This window comes from Odontesthes bonariensis, chromosome 5 (genome assembly GCF_027942865.1).
Source record: "Odontesthes bonariensis isolate fOdoBon6 chromosome 5, fOdoBon6.hap1, whole genome shotgun sequence".
NCBI classification, from domain to species: domain Eukaryota; kingdom Metazoa; phylum Chordata; class Actinopteri; order Atheriniformes; family Atherinopsidae; genus Odontesthes; species Odontesthes bonariensis.
In genome coordinates this window covers 37,579,289-37,599,537 of record NC_134510.1, presented here as the reverse complement: position 1 = coordinate 37,599,537, position 20,249 = coordinate 37,579,289, and the positions used below count along the sequence as shown (strand labels likewise).

General features: G+C 41.1%; 1 protein-coding gene across 2 annotated transcripts; it reads left to right on the top strand.

Annotated features, from left to right (window-relative positions):
* Positions 1-1,792: 1,792 nt before the first annotated feature.
* Positions 1,793-15,369, top strand: LOC142380447 (uncharacterized). Of its 2 annotated transcripts, none has more exons than XM_075466317.1 (8): positions 1,793-1,913; positions 2,930-2,995; positions 3,990-4,055; positions 5,537-5,638; positions 9,625-9,969; positions 14,176-14,330; positions 14,425-14,540; positions 14,777-15,369. In XM_075466317.1, the coding sequence occupies exons 1-8, from the start codon at positions 1,853-1,855 to the stop codon at positions 14,916-14,918; spliced, it is 1,053 nt and encodes a 350-aa protein (XP_075322432.1). In that variant the 5' UTR covers positions 1,793-1,852; the 3' UTR covers positions 14,919-15,369. The 2 variants fall into 2 exon arrangements, with proteins under 2 accessions (XP_075322432.1, XP_075322431.1); XM_075466316.1 differs by having other exon boundaries at positions 5,534-5,638.
* Positions 15,370-20,249: the final 4,880 nt, after the last annotated feature.

The following is a 20,249-nucleotide window of genomic DNA, read 5'->3' as shown; positions in this document are numbered from 1 at the left end:
TCGGGTCGAAAATATAAGCAGATGACTCGGGTCGGGTCTGTCCTCGGGCTTAATCTTTTCGCCCAGTGAAAAAAAAAAAAATATATATATTAATCATCGCTGCTGTTTACCGTGAATCATGGTGATCGATCTATCTATCGAAACGAAAGTCTGCATGGAGCGGGGACAGACATGACACCGCTGCGTGCACGCCTTTAGCGGAGAAGAAGATGGAGTTGGTGAAGAGCAAACTTGCTGCAGGTGAATTCACCGTCGCTACAGGAGTGGGAAAATCAGAGGTCTGGAAAGTGTTTGGAGTGGTGCTGGATTCTGATGGAAATTCCACAGGTTATGTGCAATGCTCAAAATGCAAGGTGCTGTTAAAATATGACAGCAAAAAAACAGGGACGTCCAGCCTGAGCCGCCATACAGTAAGCTGTGGGCATTCGGCCACCGCCCCTGCACATAGGTGCCGTAACGACCCGCAGCCCGTCAGTCTCCATAGGATAACATGGGAAAACTCGACCCCCGGCGTCGGGCCGGGTTCGGATAGATAATTCATATTGATGTGTCGGGTTACATCTGGCTCGGGCTTTGAAAGCCACGGGCCGGTTCGGGTCGGGTTGTAATTTTCAGGCCCGTTGAGAACTCTACACCTGTGGTCTATTATACCTCATCAAGAAGGAGCATTTAAGGAGCATGCTGCCACTCCTCCAGTGCCTGAGTGTTTGCCACATCTGGTTGCTTCAGTTCCTGCCTGTTTCACAGATTTCTGAAACCAAACCTTCAAGGTCCAGTCAACCCCCAGCCCTAGTTCCTGACTGGCAGCATCAGACTCCTTTCCTCGCTTCTTTGTCTAGATTGAGTCCTCTCCGCTCTCCACCGTGCTCCCAAGCAAGGCGCAACACCACCTAAGAATCCACGGACCACCAGAAAAAGAATCCCTAGCAGCCCCCCCTTGGAGGATCACCCCAAAAACTCCCAGTAAGCCACACTTTAAAGAAATACTGGACCCAACCAACCATCTCCAAACTCACCCTGTTCTGTGCTCTCTCTCCTTAGGACCAGTGCCTGTGTGAAACCCCAACCCGAGTTCTGGGAATAATATCTTGTCATATTTTCACCCCAACCTGTATATTAAACCTTTTGAAACTTCCCTGAGTCTCCTGAGAGTTTTCTGCTTGTGGGTCGGACTAAGTGGTTAAACCATGACATTCAGTTTGTCGGATCTTTCCTTACCCTACCTACCTTGATACCCTGATACCTCATTTTCACCTCTCATGCCACAAAGCCACAAACCTAAGTTAAGTGTTTTGTTTTGTCAGTATTACATTCATGTCTTTGACCCTCAGTTTAGTCTTGTTATCCGGCTCAGCCGCACTTTTTGTTTAACCTTTGTTTGCAAATAAACCAAGTTTTTCATTTTACACCTTTGAGTCTGCCTCCATGTCCTACCCACCACCCCAACCTGACACTTCTGGACAAATATCTTTTAAAGTCATGTATTTCAGTGGGATGGGGGGTGAAATGTGCATGTGTCTCATTCACATTTAGGGGATGTTAACCCACCAGAATTTAAAACATGACAACCTTTGTAGCACAACAATGCACGGAAACAGACATAGTTCCTAGATCAGATTAAACCAAATATTGACAGCAATCTCTAACTAAAGGACAGCAGAGCTTTTGTCATGTTGTTTGTGCTTTGCCCAAATGCTTTTTAGATATTATCGAGAGAAAGAGGAACCTGTTTGTTCTCCATGACATACTGCTGGGATCCTTTTTAAAGCTGCGCTTCCCATCAGCACCGTCACTTGTTAAAGACTGATGTTATTAACAGCTCTGAAGTAACAGTGGTGAATTATTTTTAAAGATGGAAGAGGAAATCAATTATGCCACACTGGTTTTAAGAAAGGTTGCTTCAGCTCCAAAAGGTAAAAGACTCCTTCCTTTCTGGGTTTAATGATTTATTTGGCATTTTATGCATCTTTAAAGGTGCTCTGTATGGAAGAATTACGGTCCAAACCTACTGATTTTAATATTCTGTGGTTATCTTTTTCTGGATGGACACATGGATAGATCTTTCTTAAAGGGGAAGTTTGGTTATTTTAAACCTGGACCTTATTTCTGGCATAAAACACGTTCATCTAATCACTGATAACAGTTTGGTGAAAGTCGGCGTCCTTCTGAAGATATTTAGATCACTGGAGATCAGCGTATATCCATATAACGGGAGAGAACAGGGCAGAGACAATACAGCCTCTAAATAAGGCATTATCTGTCTTTATTTCACCAATACTTTAACACCAATGAATGAATGAACGCGTACTGTTGCACTGTTTGCTCAGAGCTGCCGTGTTGTTGTTCTTGGGGGCTATCGGGGGGCTTATAGGCGGCTTTCTACGCACGCATCTTCTGGGATGACATCATCGACGCGCCCCGCTGCAGCACATCAATAATGACTCATCGATTTTCATATATATTTATATATACTCCTTAAGTTTCTTCTAAGTTGTCCGTTGATTAACAGTCATTTTAAACGCCTTTTTTTCAGATCCTGAGGGTTATTAGACTGTGTTCGTACACTTTTGATCAGCTGATCAACAGCCTGTTTGAGTTTAAATGCAGTTTTCAATAAATTATCAATTCTATTTCTTGCTCTCTTGCTGCTGCTTCTTCTTTTTGCATTTTGAGGCTATAACTACTACCCGGTTACGGTTCCACCAGCGCGAAATGCAAAATACTTGTAACGTTTCCTCCGGTCTTCAGATCTAGTTCAGCAGTGTATGTGACGCTGCATTGAATGCATTTGTTGCTGCTTTGTCTTTAAATCTGCATGTAAAGAGTTCGGGTGTTTTTCCCAACAGGTACAACTGTGATGAGTGCTTGTGAATACATTGATTTCACTGTCTGTAAACATCTTTTCGTATTGTTATGTTTTGGGATACAGACAAAGAAGAAGAGCAGACGATTTATTCTGTGGTGAAGCTTCAAGAGTCTGCAGCTACTAAACTTAGTGAGTTATCTGTCTGAAACAGAACAAACTCAGATAATAGAGATATAATTATAAGATTATAATAGATAATAGATGATAGATAACAGAAACAAACTTTCTGATGTTGCTCTTCTTTCTGTTTTAGAGCTTTTCGGTTACTGTTTCAAAACTCTGTCTTGAGATCCAAGGCAACACGGTGATGCTGTTGAATTCAACTGTTTTTATCCATTCTTCATATTCCTCCTTCTGTCACATAGAAAAAAAAATAAGGACCTGCCAGTTTATTTAGTCGTGGAACTAAAAAAATTCTTAGTAAAACAGGTGCCTGCGACTACAAAATATATAATTTACATAACTTAATGAAATATGCAAAACAACAGCAGAACAAACTCATTACCATGTTGCTTCCTCTTCTCTTTGTGGAGCTGTTTATTGGAGCTGTTACCAGAAGCAGAAACATAACATACATTAGAATTAACTTATAACACAGTAACCATATTGTATGTTGAAATTGACCTGAGATAAGATGTAAATTTAAATGTGTACAGAGAAATTAAGTTAAACGTTTGTAGCAAAATTAAACTTTAGCAGAGAAATTAAACATTTGTATAGAATTAAAAATGTACAGAGGAATTAAAAATATATACGTATATATTTAATACATATATGCTGATGATGGTCATTTTTTGGACAGATACTTTCTAACTCTTCTTTTCTGGTATTTGACTCAACAATCAAGGACTTCTAATGTCATCCTCAACAAAATAACAAAAGAGGAAATTAACCTTTATGAACCTTTCGTTGTTTTTTAGAATAAACTATCTGTTTATGGGATTTGCAGGTCACTGCATTCTGTTGTTATATAGATTTTACTACGCAGTCCCAGCTTTTAGACACCGGGGTTGTTACCGTTGTGCTGTTTGTTGGATGGGATCACTGGTGCTGTGAAGAATCCTGATGAATCCATTCATTCAGCTCTTTCTTTTCCATTTATCATGTTGTTGTTGTGACACAGAGGAAAAGGAGGACCGGGCAGTTATTTCTGAAGTGAACCCTAAAGAGCTTGCAACTCCTTTATCAAGTAAGTTATTCAATTTTGCTGAACCGTACAATATATCTTATCAACAAAAGAAGAAACTAATGTTTCAAGTAGGCTCTTTGATGATGCCAACCCTGAGAATAATGAAAGCAATTTTATTTAAGATGTCTAAGATAACCCTAAATGTATGTTATTGTGGCTGTCAGGAGGCTTCTGACACAAAGAAAGACAGAAACATCTGGAGTTATATTGACAGTGACTCACACAGTCTAACAAAGAAGAGCATTCAGACACAATTTTTAGAAAAAACGCAGCCAAATCCAGAAATGAGCTCTAAGTTAGAGACTCCGTATTTGCTTGTGTTTGGTCTGTTTGTATTCAGTTTCTTAAAGCAGAGTAAGTTGCAGTGTGTTCTGATAGCAGAATGTACAGAGATTACAGCTGCACGTGGTGTAGTGGTTAGCACCGTCACCTCACAGCGAGAGGGTTCCAGGTTGCGTGGGTTCTCTCCAGGTACCCCGGGTTCCCCCCACTGTCCAAAAACATGCATGTTAGCTTAATTGATGTCTCTAAAAACTGTCCCTTGGAGAGCATCAGTGGGGTTACATGGCACTGTAAAAATCGGATTAAGGGCTAAATTACAATAAGACTGAGTTATTAAGTGCATGTAGACACCTTAATCTGACTAAGAACTGGATCGGATTCAGACCCCGAGATAACTGGGTTGAAAGTCACTCTAAACCTGCTTGTAGACGCTGAAGCACGTGGTGAATCAGACTTTGCGTTCTGCGCATGCTCCAGATGTTTTCCCGGGGTCGTGACCCGGAAGTCAAAGGAGACGATATTCCTGTTGTTGTCGCCGTCAGAAAGAAACAAACAACGCGATGGAGAATGCTCCGTTGGGCATCGAGTTTGTGCAACAAGCAGCTCATCACAGACCAAATGTAGAGGGACGTAGCTTCATCTGGCTCTGCGTTCTCCATCTTTCTCCAATGCCTGAGTTTGTTGTTGTTGTTGTTGGTGGTGAAGAGGTCAACAGGAAGTGGCTCTATTAGCAACAGTTGGAATGGGTACAGTGCCACCTATCATACCGGGGTATGACACGCTTTGTGCCTCTGATCCCATTAATTCACCGCCATATATCCAAGGAGAATTACCCTTGCTCAGATAAGGAGCATAACCCAACTATAGCTGTAATCCAATTAATCTCATCATGTAGACCCACTGCGTGTGTGTGGATGTTTGTCTCGTTTGTCTCTGTGGGGCCCTGTGATGGACTGGCGACCTGCAGGGTGTACCCCGCCGCTGGGATAGGCTCCAGCCCCCCCATGACCCGACCGACTGATTAAAGGGTATAGAGAATGGATGGATGGATGAAGATAACTTACTTGATGAAAAAGGGGATAATTGTTTCATGTCAGACTGTTTTATCGTCTATGGAAGAGAAATCGTTCTTGTTCAGTGGATCATTTTCAGTAAACTTTCCACAATAATGTTGAGTCTCTTTTTTTTGTTCCAAGCAGAAGTTGAAGCAGCTGCTTGCTGTCACTCTCGTCTGTTGCTGGTGTGTTTGGGGATACTTTGCGTTGTCCTGGCAGTGACCATCGTGGCGATGGCCATCTACAGTGAGTTCCATTTCAGTACTAAACTTTAATAAACGATTGCAACAGCTTACATCAAATTTGTATCAGCAAAAAGACAAAGCAAAGAGATCTGTTATGTATTTTATGCTCTGGGTTTGGATCTGTTAGTTTGACTGTATTGCTTTCAGAGAAAGGGTTAAAGTTAACACCTAAACTCTAAAGGTTCTTAATAAAAAGGTCCTGATAATTAGAGATTGAAATAAGCACTTTTTTAAGGTTAAGGGATCTTAATTGTCATGTCTATGAGAATATTCCGGCAGTTAGAGTTATAAACTTTATTACTTCGACCACCTGAGGATGCTGTTATTTAAATGTAAACTGGTGCCGTCTCATCCTTTATAACCACAACATTTCGTTATATTTAATGTGTTTAAACCTATAAGATGTTTAACTTATTATGAATATTAGAAAGTCAGCAGGGAAATTAGGCAAAATACAAAGAAAAAAATGCATTTTTAAGGCTGTTTGACTAAAAAGCAGAGGACTGTAAGTGCTCGGCATATGTTTGGAGTTTGGATTTAAAGGATAAGACCGGTTTTTTGACATTGGGCCCTTGATTTCACATTATAACATGATGTTCTACTCACCCCTGCTTGTTGTTGAACATTTGGAGCTGTTCCGAAGATATTCGAGAGGCGTCTGGCTGCTCTCTTGAGATATTCGGCCATGAAACGGTTTCCTATGGGCAAGCTTATACAGGCACAAACTATGCTGTTTATAATTTATTAATTACTGTACACTAGCACTGATAACGCGGAGGTGCGTCGCTTACTAAAAAAAATCCGGGTTACTAATTTTGAATTTTAGCCGAATGAATAAACAGGCAGCAGGTCTGTGGGCTGCCTGTGGCAGTAGCACGACGAGGACGTCAGTAACACCCACTTTACGACAAAAAAAATCAAAATTACAGTAACCCGGATTTTTTTAAGTAAGCGACGCACCTCCACGTTATCAGTGCTAGTGTAGAGTAATTAATAAATTATTAACAGCATAGTTTGTGCCTGTATAAGCTTGCCCATAGGAAACCGTTTCATGGCCGAATATCTCAAGAGAGCAGCCAGACGCCTCTCGAATATCTTTGGAACAGCTCCAAATGTTCAACAACAAGCAGGGGTGAGTAGAACATCATGTTATAATGTGAAATCAAGGGCCCAATGTCAAAAAAACGGTCTTATCCTTTAAATCCCCTCTTATGGAGTGCAGATGTGTGCAGATGTTTTTGATGGGTACTGTATCCTGGAATTACATTTTATTGATACTTTATTGTATTTATTTATGACACACTCTGCCTCTTGTGGTAAATACCAATAGCAGAATGTATAATACTACGTTTTCACAACAGTTGCTAAAATAACTTTCCATGTTAGGCAAACTCATTTTCCTTTTGTCTGCACGGACACACAGCGTTATGATACGTGGGTTTGCGAGGCGTATCATGAAAACAAAACATGACCAAGACAAAACCAAGAACATGACTTGGAAAAACAAAAGACTATGCTTAGCTTAGCTTAACTTGGCATGAAGGGTGAATGTGCAAGGATCTCACCATGACTGAGAGAAAACAGGGAACCTAAGTACTGTGGGCACTGATGAGTGAATGAGTGCAGGTGATGTGAGTGAAACTAATGACCTGAACATGGTGACTGAGGAAAGAGAAACTGTGGGGAAAACAATGGCAAAACTAAACATGAGCTAGAAAACTCTCAAATACATGATGACTTTACCCGTCACATGTTTCTGCATGTTGACGCTTTCACCTGCGACATGTTTAACCCATTGAGGCCGGGAAAGCGTTGCCGCATTTCTACCTTTAAAGCCGGGGGCGCTGTTGCGTTATTCTACCTTTAAGGCCGAGAAAGCGTACACGTCTTTTTTCATGTATAAGGTTGTTTTGCACCAATTATTGACCTCTGCGCCAATTAAATGCATTATAATGGACACGTGAGAGTGTCGTCATGTTCCTCGTGTCATTGTTTTGAAGTTAAGTTACATCGAACAAGCATGGAGGACTTTCAGTGGGAAGACATTTCAGACGGGAGCGATTGTGAGGAGTTTGAATGTGAGCGGAAGACTGACAATTACCACCGTAATCGACGGAGAGATGTCAACCGCACACCAGCGGTGAAAGTCGGTTTACCTGCAGATGCCACACCGTTGCAGGCATTTAATCATATTTTTACTGAGGAGCTTTGGGCGCATCTCGTTTCCGAGACGAATAGATACAGTGAGCAGGTATTTCAGACTCCAGCTCGAGCAAAGATGGCAAGGTGGTCATACGTAACTGTGCCGGAGATGAAAACGTTTATTGAAATGTGTATGGGCTCCTTGTGCTGCCAGTACGAAGAGATTACTGGCGATAAAATAAATAGATAAAATATAGCTGCAAGCAGCAATGTGGGGGTCCTAGCAGAACGGCACAATAAGCAAGGCTTGGGCTGCTCAGGAAGGCGTCGTGAGTCCATGCACCAAGTTTGGCATTGATACATCAATGCATCGCAGAGATACAACCAACTGTCCCGTTTGCGCGTCGGCGTAGAGTTTGATTGGCTGCCATGGTTAAATGGAAGTGAAATAAAAAAATCCACGTGATAAATCATATGCGGCTTGGTCTTAAGATTCTATGTGCCAAGTCCCGTGGAGATTGGACAAACTTAGTGGCCTGAAATGCGTTTTGAAGGTTTTCGATTAAATTCAAAATGGCGGGAAATCCAAGATAGCGCAGATGACGTCATTAAGTGCGTTGACCTCGTCCTCATCCAGGGATTCCATTTGTTCCATCATTTGTGAGATTTGGACCAAGGGGTCCAAAGATATGAGCAAAAATGCATTTTTGCTACATATAGCGCCACCTATAGGCCAAACGTCACCAAACTTCTTGGGCCTCTTACCTTAGCAGTCTGGAGTCTGTGTTATGAGTTTGACGTCATAACGTCAAATGTTTGCCAAGATATGACCTCACTTCCGGTTTGATGGCGTCAACCTCGAGTTTGATTGGCTTTTATGGAAAATCGGAAGCCTAATTCAAAATTCCACACGATAACTTTTGTGCGGGTTGGTCTTAAGAGTCTATATGCCAAGTTCCGTGACGATTGGACAATCTCTGTGACTTGAAATGCTTTTTTAAGCTTTTTGATAAAATTCAAAATGGCGGAAAATCTAGGCATATGCAAATTGACGTCATAGACCAAGTAGTCCAAAGTTATTAAGCTGAATGCACTTTGAACTTTGGCGTGTTGGTGGCGCTAGAGAGTAAGCTCTTGGGGCATGAAAACTCTTGACTTTGGCTTTGGCACTTGGCTGATTACGTGTGCCAAATTTCACAACTTTTTACCATAGTGTTAATGGGGCTGCCATAGACTTCAATTGCAGCAGAAACGGATGAATAATAATAAGAAAAGCTACTAATCCAATGGGTTCCTGCAGCTTCGCTGCTAGGACCCCCAATAAATAATTTAAATATAAAATGAAATTTTATTTTATTACTGTTTTCTAATTGAAAATAGTGCTGTTCCTGCACTTTACTTTTTACATTTTCTATTTTCGTGAAGGTGTATGTAAATTAACTCAGTTTCCAAACAAAGCCACAGGTGTAAGCTCTCAAATACTTTTTGAATTTTGTTTCTATCTGCTACAGAGGCTGAGAAATCAATCATTTAGTAGGCGTTGACACAATTGCTGAATTTCCAGAAAAACTTCAGGTTTTAGGGGGTCTTTCTGAAATCGCCCATAGGTTTTACAGGCATTCTTTTCCAGGCCTTTTAGGCCTAAATGGTTTAAAACACATGGTCACGCATGCATGGTACTAAATACATGGTTAGGGCTCACACATACCTGTTACTGTAATTTCACGTATTTACTCCCCTGCACAAAACAGATGTTTACACTGTAGCATTATCGACATATCAACTGAAAATATGACATATATTGACTAATTGACTGACTGATGTGCTCTCTCTTTTCGTTCACAGTTATCATGGGAATGAACAAACAGGAAGCAAACCTCAGTGCAGAAAACCAGCAGCTGATGGAAGTCCTAAAGAATCAGACCGAGCAGTTGACCGCTGACATTAGAGTCCTAAAGAACCAGACCGAACAGTTGACCGCTGACAATAGAGTCCTAAAGAACCAGACCGAACAGTTGACCGCTGACAATAGAGTCCTAAAGAATCGGACCGAACTGATGACGGTGGAGATTGGAAACTTAGAAAATCAGACTAAGCACCTGAACAGACAGAAAGACGACCTCAACTGGACGCTGGGAGTCATCCTGACGTTCAACAGCTTTCCGGTGAAGGAATTCTGCCCTGACAAACGTAAGTACATAATAAAGCCATTTAACAACATAATACTTAATCAAAAAACACCCAAATGTTGTTGATAAGATGGTAAATTCAAAACTTTTTATCCTGTTTAAAGTTTCTTTAAAATGAAATTTGTGACTGAATGAGGGTTCTTGATGCAGCGCCGTCTGAGGGATCAGAGATCACGGGTGTCCAGCTTAGGCTCGCTCCCTGGTCCTTTACACACTGAAACTCCTGATATTCTGCTCTGTAGGGGGAGAAATATGCAAATCCCTTCCAATCTTTCTCTGAGGAACATTGGGCCTCATGCAAGAACATTTTCGTGTTTTTATTCTAAATTTCTCTCACTTTTTTCGTAAGAAGGTCTCGTATGAACACGCCACGTCAGATTCAACAAACGCTCTTAACTTGTGTGTGTTAACGACCTGCGTAAATGATGAATCACACCTGGGCGTATTTAAGTGCACGAGGATAGTACATTTGCATACTCCACGCCCAAAATGTTCCAGGAAAAGTTGAGTATTGAGTCATGAAAATGGCATCAAGGCGCAAAAAGAACAACTATCTATATATATATCTATATATATATAGATATATAGATATATATCTATATATATATAGTTTTTATTAAAAAGACATGGACCTTAAAACAAACAGGAGATATGCGTTGAATATGGGTGATTATATAAAACACATGTAAAAATAAAATATGGGTGAATGGAGAGGTACCGGTTTTACTCAAATAGTTTAGGTTTGCGTACTGTTTGTAGCTAAAGACTGACATCTTGGATTCATTTAAAACTATGTGATGACGTGCAGCAGCGGAGGTTAAAAACGTGCAACATAAAAAGCAAGGATGACGATGGACGAACAAAAACACAGAAAGCGTTTATCTTTAGACTACTTCATTCTGTTTCTTTCTATGTTCGGATTTTCTTCTTCTTCCTCATCTTTCTATCCTGTCTTAGTCTTCATCTTCTTCTCTGTTCTTAACTTGCTTCTTCATGATTCATTCCTTCTCTGCCGCATCATTCTGAAAACTTCTTCATTTCATTCTCTTCTGTCTCAAATCTTTTTTCTTTACTCTGGATTTCGAATCGCGGGGTGTGACGTAGGCTTACGCTACGCTTTCAGCCAATGATATGCCTGAAACTGTTGTGATGTCTGCCTGGGTGTGTTTGTAAGGCGATCTGTTCTAACGTTTATAGATTTTGGATAAAACAAAGAAACTCTATTTCTCTGTTTCTTCCGTCTCATAAAGCTGGCATACACTGTGCGATTTGTTTTCAATCGCAGTATTCAGCTGCTGCTCATACGTACAAGTGAATCGCAGGGGTTAAAACGTCACAGCTCATGATTCCTGTTCTCACACTGTACGATCCGATGGTCTGATGCGATCTGGCTGCTCACACTACACGACACATCGGACGCGGTCGGACTGTCCGGAACTGCAAGAAGAAGAAGCCGGAAGTTCTGTTCTGTTGTCTTCTTCTTCTTCTGATGAAAATTTTCTCTTCCGTATCTATGTTCGCGCATGCGTAGTGTGACAGGATGAGGTCAATCGGCTCGTGCAACTGCTTCAACTGTGCGAGAGCCTCACGAGGGGCGACCAGGATTTCAAACAAGTTTGATTTTCATCCGATCGATCGGGAGGTGGTCGGGAGGGCTTAATCGTTTGTCGTTACCCTATGTATACTACACAATGCGAGACGCACGATTGAGGCAAAACTCGGCCCGATCTCCAAAATAGTCGCACGAGTGAAAATCTTGTTGACATCGGGCCAAAAATCGCACAGTGTATGCCCAGCTTAAAACATTTGTCTCGATGATTCTGAAAACACCACAACTTGTTAAGATATGCATATGTGGGATTCGAACCGGGGCCAGCTGCAGCGAGGACTATTGCCTCATGTACATGAGGCGCCTGCTACCAACTACGCCACAGACTGCCCCATGATTCTGGGTTGTTAAGTTAATATTTCAATTAATAATCAGTCTCATATCTCGCTACTTTAGTGAATTCTCGTTTGGTTTGACAGACATTACGTAAAGAAAGCATACAACACAACCTGTTGATTATACATATATATATATATATACATATTTATGAACTATTTATTAAAAAGACATGAACCTTAAAACAAACAGGAGATGTGTTAAATATGGGTGATTATATATAACACTTAAAGAATTGAAAATTCACTAATTTTTGTCTCGATGATTCTGAAAACACCACAACTTGTTAAGATATGCAGATTAAATATATAACATAGACTTATGATATAAAGACATCAAATACACATAACATGACATAGACGATGATTATGAGTCTCAACATTCAGATAATATATCTGTAAATTAGGACATATGAATAGCGAACCAAACAATGTTATTTTCCCGTGTTACCCATGGAGTACAAAAAGATACGGAAGGAACATCGGTTAACAGTTGCAATTCTTCATATAAATGTCCAGTTTACTGCGGGTTGGTCATTTTTATTTCTTCGTCATACTTTCAAGTAGGATCATGAAAAGAGTCTTTAAATGCAGCTCGTGATTTCGCTGGGAACCTGAAAGAACTTGTACAAAGTTATCAAACACATTTAATACAGTTTTAAGATTCAGCTGAAAGTTACTCTAAGTAAAGTAATGTTCAGTTCTATTTAGGCATCTGGTTCTCTTATCTGGGTGGATGAGGGGAAAACGTCAACTTTGATTTACTGATTTACTGTCCAGATAAGATAGGGAATGGGTTAGTCTCCCATTTCTCCTAAGAGGGTTCTTCGTTTGTTCATCTTAAGTTGTAAACGCATCCCTCAAGTTTATGGCATAGGTCTAGTACTAAATACACTCCCAAATGCTTTCGTAGGCCGAAGGTTGTTGTAAATTAGGCCATCTCAGTCCCTTTCTTTGTTTAGACGTCCTCCATCTGGTCCCTACCCAGAAAAACATCCCCCACAGGATTGTTCGGGTCTTCCAAAGGTTTAAGTTTGTATTAATTCCACACTTGAGTGCGCTACAACTAGTTGGACAGCGGTGTATGGGAATGTGATGTACCATGGGTGATAAACTGATGAGAGCTTTGATGACCAAGGGGAGCGCATGAATCACAGAGGACTGGGACACCCCCGATCTGTCTCCAGTCTCCCTCTGAAAGGTTCCAGTGGCCAAAAATCCAAAGCTGGTGAAGACCTGGACGTGTGGTGGAATTGGGTTTGATCGGCGTGTTTCTCTCTGGAGTTGTGGCTCCAGCAAGCTGCATATTTGCAGCAGCACAGTCCTTGGCAATCTAAATAGCTTCCCATTCACCTCGTTATATACAGAGTCAAATTAACCTTCAATTAGTGCATAACTTAAGTCCAACAGAATACTGTCAGCATAATTATGTGGTATAATGTATATATTTATTTATGTTTGCTTCAAAGTAATTAAATATACAATCCATTAGTCAAGCAAACTTGATTGGAATAACAGCGGACTATTTTAGGAAACTCCTACGACAGGTCTGGATCACTCGTAAATTCTGTTCGTACCTGAAAGAAAACGTAAAATACGAAGAGATTGGTGAATGCGCAAATTTTCCTAAATCACTTGTACGCACGACTTAAGAACAAATCTGTGCGTACGAACGGTTGTTGCATGAGGCCCAATGTTTTTCTGACACGTTTGTGGACAAACTGGAGCTCCTCTTTTGTACCAAATCATGATAACTATCATCTGATGTCCCGTTTTCTTTATTGCTAGCCCACATCACAACTTTACAGACTTAACATGCAACAAATAAAGTTGAAAACAATATTTAATATCTTTTATAGTTTATATTGGCTGGATTTATTCTGGCAGAAAACGTCCTGCGAAGATGCTCGGGGATGGAAATATTAGATATTGCACATTTTCAAAAGTAGATAGATTCATAGTTTCACAGTCATAAGTCTTTTAAAGTTTTATCATTTGTTATCATTCAGTTCAGTTTTGTTTATATACCAATGAAAAAATTCTAATACCATATCAAATCACAACGAATGATATCTCAAGGCATTTCAACTACAGTCCCTTTTAAACTAATTCTAACCAATTCACTGTAGTCAGATTCCTCACATTCATTAAATTCCAAATTAGTCTAATCTATATAAAATCAGTCGGTTTAAAAAGGCTGCCATTTGATTTTGATATGTCAGATTTAATAATGAATCAATTTCTCCGACCATTTCTTGAGCAGAGTGTCAGCCCTGTCAGGGCGGCTGGATTCTTTACCAGAAAAAGTGCTACCTGTTTTATGATAAACCCGCTCCTTGGAAGACATGGACACAAAGTCAAACATATTGCAAAGACAGCGGTGCAGATCTGGTTGTTATTGATAATCAGCAAGAACAGGTGAGCTGTACATTTTCTTTTTTCCAATTGTTATAATTGATGTCTGTACCAAAGTGTGAATGTTTCTGATGATTCGCCATGTGATGACTTCCAGGAATTCATCAGTAATAACACCAAGTATTACCATAGCGAGCACCATGGATACTGGATTGGGTTAAAAGAAAGTAACGGCAACTTTTTCTGGATTGATGGACGCAGAAACACTCTTGGGTAAGATCCAAAAGTAAAAAATAAGTATTGACCATGACTACGGCCCAGCGCTGAGAAAGAAAAAGAAAAGAAGGATTTATTTTCAATGCAAACTCAAATCAGAAAGTATAAACTATACATTTACCAGGATTTGATGTCAGCTGTTTGTTTCTTGCAAAACTAAAGTTGTTTGATTTAATGAAGTGCATTAGCAGTACTATGAATGCTGATAATACTGTTCATGTTTACATTTTAAGGTACTGGCTGGAGACTGGTGGATCAGGTTCATATGTGCTGGTTATCCCTGATAAGAGCCCAACACAGAGCTGGAAAAGAAGTTCTCCTGAATTTCAGCTCAAATTCATCTGTGAGAGTGAAGCCTTGATAAGGTTAAATTAGTGAACACTGTGTCTGACTTTGTCCTCTTGGTGCCGCATGCATAACTACAGACTTGCTTCATCGCTTTTGAATAAGAAAATCCAAAAGTATGTTGATTTATATGCTAATGCTCTTTAGAATGAATTTTATTACATTAATATGTCTTTTTAAAGATTGAATGATATTGTTCTAAATAATGGTACAGTAATGAGGAACTTAGACTTCTTCTGATTATAAATTGTATGGTAATTCATTCACATATAAGCTGGGTGTAAAAATGTAATTGATGTAAACTGAGTCGGGATGTTTTTAAGTCAATCAAAATAGTTGTGATGTATTTGCCATTTATTTCATGAAAATAGCCTTGATTGGAAGATAATCCTCATGGTAAATCATGAAAACGCTTGCAAACTTGTAAAGGCATTGATCAACTGTTTGTAAAATTAGCAGAGCGCTTTGAATGCTATGATTAAAATTGTGAATTGATTTGATAAACTTGACTTACAATGTTTTTTTAAAATAGAGTGAGTCTGGTAGCCAGCTGGGCCATAAATTCATCATTCAGACAGACATTTCTTACCTAAATTAACACGAGAAATCCTTTTATTTGAAAAAACAAGTTAAGTAAAGTAGCCTGTAGGCAACACACAGAACAATGACATAAACAGCAGACCTAGTAGGCCGATGCAGCCAACAATTTAATATGATCCTGGAGTGACATACTCCATTAGAAGTGCATTTAACAGAAATAAATAGCCTTGGCATCAACGTAATCCCAGAGAATTTGGCAAATTTGTAGCTTTTTTGGCTCCCCCTACAATTGCGGGTTGTGCTGCGGCTCCTGACACATTTCTCGGGGGGGGGGGGGGGGGGCAACAGTAGCGATTATGACTAAAGCAGTTGATGTCAAAGTCAAATACACCGAGGGCCAAAAAAACAAATTTGTTACAGGCCGAGGGCCGGACTGGTTCAATGTTTATTAAAACATATTGAAATGATTGCACATAGCCTATTGAACCAAGACCTAACACACTGTATATTATTTAATGATTAAATCAATAAAGCAATATTTTGTTATGGCTCTGTCACTAACTTCAAGTGAAAACATTTTCAACAGGCAAACAGCAAAAAATTAAATTGTTTTTAAAAACAAAATATCTTTCTTAATATCAAGAAAAATGCATGAATAAAAGTGCATGCATTATAAACTGAAAATGCATTATTGTGCGGCTCTATGATCCTACCGATCACTGCTTTCAAATAGTAAAATAAATCAAATCAGTTGTATTCTTTCTCATGGCTCTTATCTAAAATTTTCCCTGAGTCCATTCAACTGAAAAATGCTTTTGCGACCTCTTTTGCCACAATAAAGCTAGCCTTGACAGCAGCCTCGCTTTGTGATTTGGCATATGTGAACACAGCCTGCCTGGACTTAAGGCCTCGTTTTAATTCTGCCACCTTCTGTAGCCTTTGTTCCGTGTCCACATTCTTGTCTTTGTCTTTGTGTGTTTCTGAGACGTTTGATAGTACCTTCTTAGATTATATTCTTTCATTACAGCCAAACTTTCTCCACACAGAAGACACACAGGTTTGCCTTTTACCTCCATGAACATGTACTCTGCCTCCCACCTGGCTTGAAAGCCCCTGTTCTCAGCGTCCACCTTACGTTTAGCCATTTTTGAGGAGGGGGGGTAGCTGAAAGTTGATCTCTGCTCTGACTGCTGATGAATAATGAAGCCGCTTGTGCGCGCTGCAGTGACTTCGCGGGCTATTGTTGCATTGTGGGGAATGTAGTGTTGGTGCGTGCAAAACACCAGCGGGTGGCTGTGGCCTGCGGGCCAGTTCTAATAGTAATTAAATATCATCCAGGGGGCCATAGATAATTAATTCCTTGACTTTGACTTTGACATATGTGGACTAAAGTGACCCGTTCAGTGGGTAAATTAATAAGTAGCAAGTCAGCTGTCACCATTTGTCAACTCATGTTACCAACACCGCATATAAGCACTAGATGCCACATACTAGCAGGTAATTTAGTAGAAATTTGTTTTATATTTAAATTTGGTCTGGGAGGTCCTGATTGTTTGGTTGCCAACTTATCCTCATTGCTACGCCGACTGAAGGGAATTTCTTTCAATGAAACAATTGAGTTACTCCGTACGCTCTAACGTGCGGTGGCTATGCTAGCTATCTTCACGTTACGTATGACAAAAGCACGTTGGGGCGAGCCCTCCCGGAACCCATAGAGATTATATTGTAACGCCAGAAATTTGAAAAAAAAAAACAGATTTTACGTTAGAGTCGATGGGAGCAGTTGGGGCGACTTTCATCCTGACCAAAACCTCATGGAGCCCGGCCTTCCTGTGGTTGGACAGTGACATACAGAGCAGCTGAAACTGTCTACACTCAGGTTTATGCCTATAAAACTATGCTATCAATAAAACTTTTGGGCTATTTTTATGGAGGTTAAATGTTGCCAACTCTCCCTGTTGCAGTTTCCTCTGCTGAGCTAACCTCTCAAAACTGAAGCTCATCAATGGTGCCAGAACGCTTGAGTGGCCTGGCTATCATAAGCATCAACTCAGAAGTGGCACAGCAGCTGTCGTATGATGACCTCATTCATGTCACGTTCATGGGGTTTTCCTCATGTTTGTAGTTCTATGTTTTATCATGTTTCAGGTTGTTTCACGTCTTAGTTTTTAAGTCCATGTATAAGTCCATGTCTCCGGCTGCTTCTGCTACGTCGCCGGAAGTCTGGCTGTCCGTCAGACTACCTCCGGTTTCGAGCCCCTTTTTTTGGGTTGTCTGGAATCCATCCCTTGAGGGGGGGGCTCTGTCATTTTCATGGGGTTTTCCTCATGTTTTTAGTTCTATGTTTTAGATTGTTTCACGTCTTAGTTTTTAAATTCATGTTGAGTTAAGTTTTGCCATGGTTTTTGCCTCAGTCCCCATGTTCTGCTCATTAGTTTCACTCATGTCACCTGTATTCATTGTCCCCAGCTGCACTCATTCAACAATCACTCTCAGTTCAGTGTTTAGTTTCCAGGTTTCCCCATTAGTTTTGTGAAATCCTTTCTCTTTTTTTTCACCCTTCATGCCACGCCACGTCTAAGCTAAGTGCATTGATGTCATGTCAAGTATTTTGTTTTGTTTTTTGTCAGTCTTAGTCATGTTTTGTCTCATGGCTTAGTTTTGTCATCCGGCTCAGCCGTGCCTTTTGTTGACTCTGTTTTTTAATTATAAACCCAGTTTGCTTTTACACCTCTGGAGTCCGCATCCATGTCCAGCCACCCCTAACCGGACAATTCATGACTTTGCATCCAGGAAATGTAGACGTTTGCATCTGTAAAAGGCTTGTTCCATCGTTGAAAGAGACTGTTCATTTGAGTTGTTCCTACTAATAAAGGTTGTAAACCTAGAGCTACGGCTACACGGAAACGAAACAAGGTTTTTTTTTAAAACGGGTACGAAAATTCTTGCGACCACACGGAAACGCGCTGCTGTCCAGACGAAAACGGATGAAAACGATGAAACGATGCAGTACACACGCCACTGTGTCACGCCACGCTGTGAGACAATAGAGAAGTGTTAAAATTGGCTCACAGCGTCAACGTGTGACTGACGCAAAAACGTTTTAGCTGTAACAATGGAAACGAAACGAGGCCGTTTTCAAACTTTCCCACTCTGGAACCCGTTCTCAAAAACTATCGTTTTGGGGTAGCGGGAACGCCGGCTCCATGTGGCCGCGACAGCGAAACGATAAGAAAAAGTATCGTTTACAGTGAAAAACGTTTTCGTGTAGCCGCAGCCTAAATTATGGAGGGGTTTATAAAAGGCATCATTGTAGCTAAAAAGCCGACTTATGGGGGACATTCTGAGGGGGCCTTCAGCAGAGATCCCACTGTGGTTTCTTTGTTTGCCGGGTAACATTTATCGTATCCTTCCCCACTGGAACTGTTGGGATATGGAGTGGAAAGGGGCATATTCGACAACTCAAATGCTGCTCCACCACCGGCAGCAAACCCCACCTTCAGATCCGATAAAGTGTTGAATGACTTCTTTAACCCACTCCATCAGAGACGGAGTATAAATGTCGAGAAGCATTATGTTTCTGAGTCATGTAGGTCTGTGCTTACCTCATTATTGTGAATGTGAGAATTCTTCAAAGTTAGCACAAACACCCATTCGGACTCCAGGATGAACTGATTCAAATTAGGTGGTCGAAGGTCAAGCTGTGACCTTAAAAAAAAAGAATTTGAGTGGATTAAAAAGTCAAACAATGATCTGATTGGTCAGCTTGAATGTTAGATGGAAACAGAAGGAGAAATGGGTGTGAACCACATCTGACGATCTGATGGAGGACTACATCTGTGTGGGGGGGATCTGAGTAACAGAAAATGATGTCATCATTGGGACTAACAGTCATAAGAAGTCTGAAATCACATGTAAACAGTATATTTCTGCAGATATGAGAAGGCGGGAGGAGGAATGAAAGATTTGATAAGTGACCACTTCTTCTGAGCAATATGTTTCTTTATGTTAGACTCCAAAAGAAAAATAAAGACAACCTGTAATCGATGTATTATGTATGATTGTGTGGTTTAACCAGTTTGTGCTTCTTTTGTTATTGATTATCCTTTAAGGATATTCTTATATCTTGCTATCACACTTATTCACTTTTTTCTCCAACATAAATGTAAAATGTGTCCTGATAATCCATCCATCCATTATCTTCCGCTGGTCCGGGGATCGGGTCGCGGGGGCAGCAGCTTGAGCAAAGAGACCCAGACGTCCCTGTCCCCGGCCACTTCCTCCAGCTCTTCTGGGGGGACCCCGAGGCGTTCCGAGAGACATAGTCTCTCCAACGTGTCCTGGGTCCCAGTGGGACGGGCCCGGAACACCTCACCGGGGAGGCGTCCAGGAGGCATTCTCACTAGATGCCCGAGCCACCTCATCTGACTCCTCTCGATGCGGAGGAGCAGTGGTTCTACTCCGAGCCCCTCCCGGATGACCGAGCTTCTCACCCTATCTCTAAGGGAGAGCCCAGACACCCTGCGGAGGAAACTCATTTCGGCCGCTTGTATTCGCTATCTCGTTCTTTCGGTCACTACCCACAGCTCGTGACCATAGGTGAGGGTAGGAACATAGATTGACCGGTAAATGGAGAGCTTCGCCTTCTGGCTCAGCTCCTTCTTCACCACGACGGGCCGGTGCAGAGCCCGCATCACTGCAGACGCCGCACCGATCCGCCTGTCAATCTCCTGCTCCATTCGTCCCTCACTCGTGAACAAGACCCCGAGATACTTGAACTCCTCCACTTGGGGAAGGATCTCATTCCCGACCCGAAGAGAG

Bases quoted from the DNA above. Each gene is read 5' to 3' on its own strand.
- LOC142380447 (XM_075466316.1), top strand. From the start codon at position 1,853: ATGGAAGAGGAAATCAATTATGCCACACTGGTTTTAAGAAAGGTTGCT. The intron at 14,331-14,424 runs GTGAGCTGTACA...GATGACTTCCAG, and splicing joins TTGATAATCAGCAAGAACAG to GAATTCATCAGTAATAACAC. The intron at 14,541-14,776 runs GTAAGATCCAAA...TTACATTTTAAG, and splicing joins GGACGCAGAAACACTCTTGG to GTACTGGCTGGAGACTGGTG.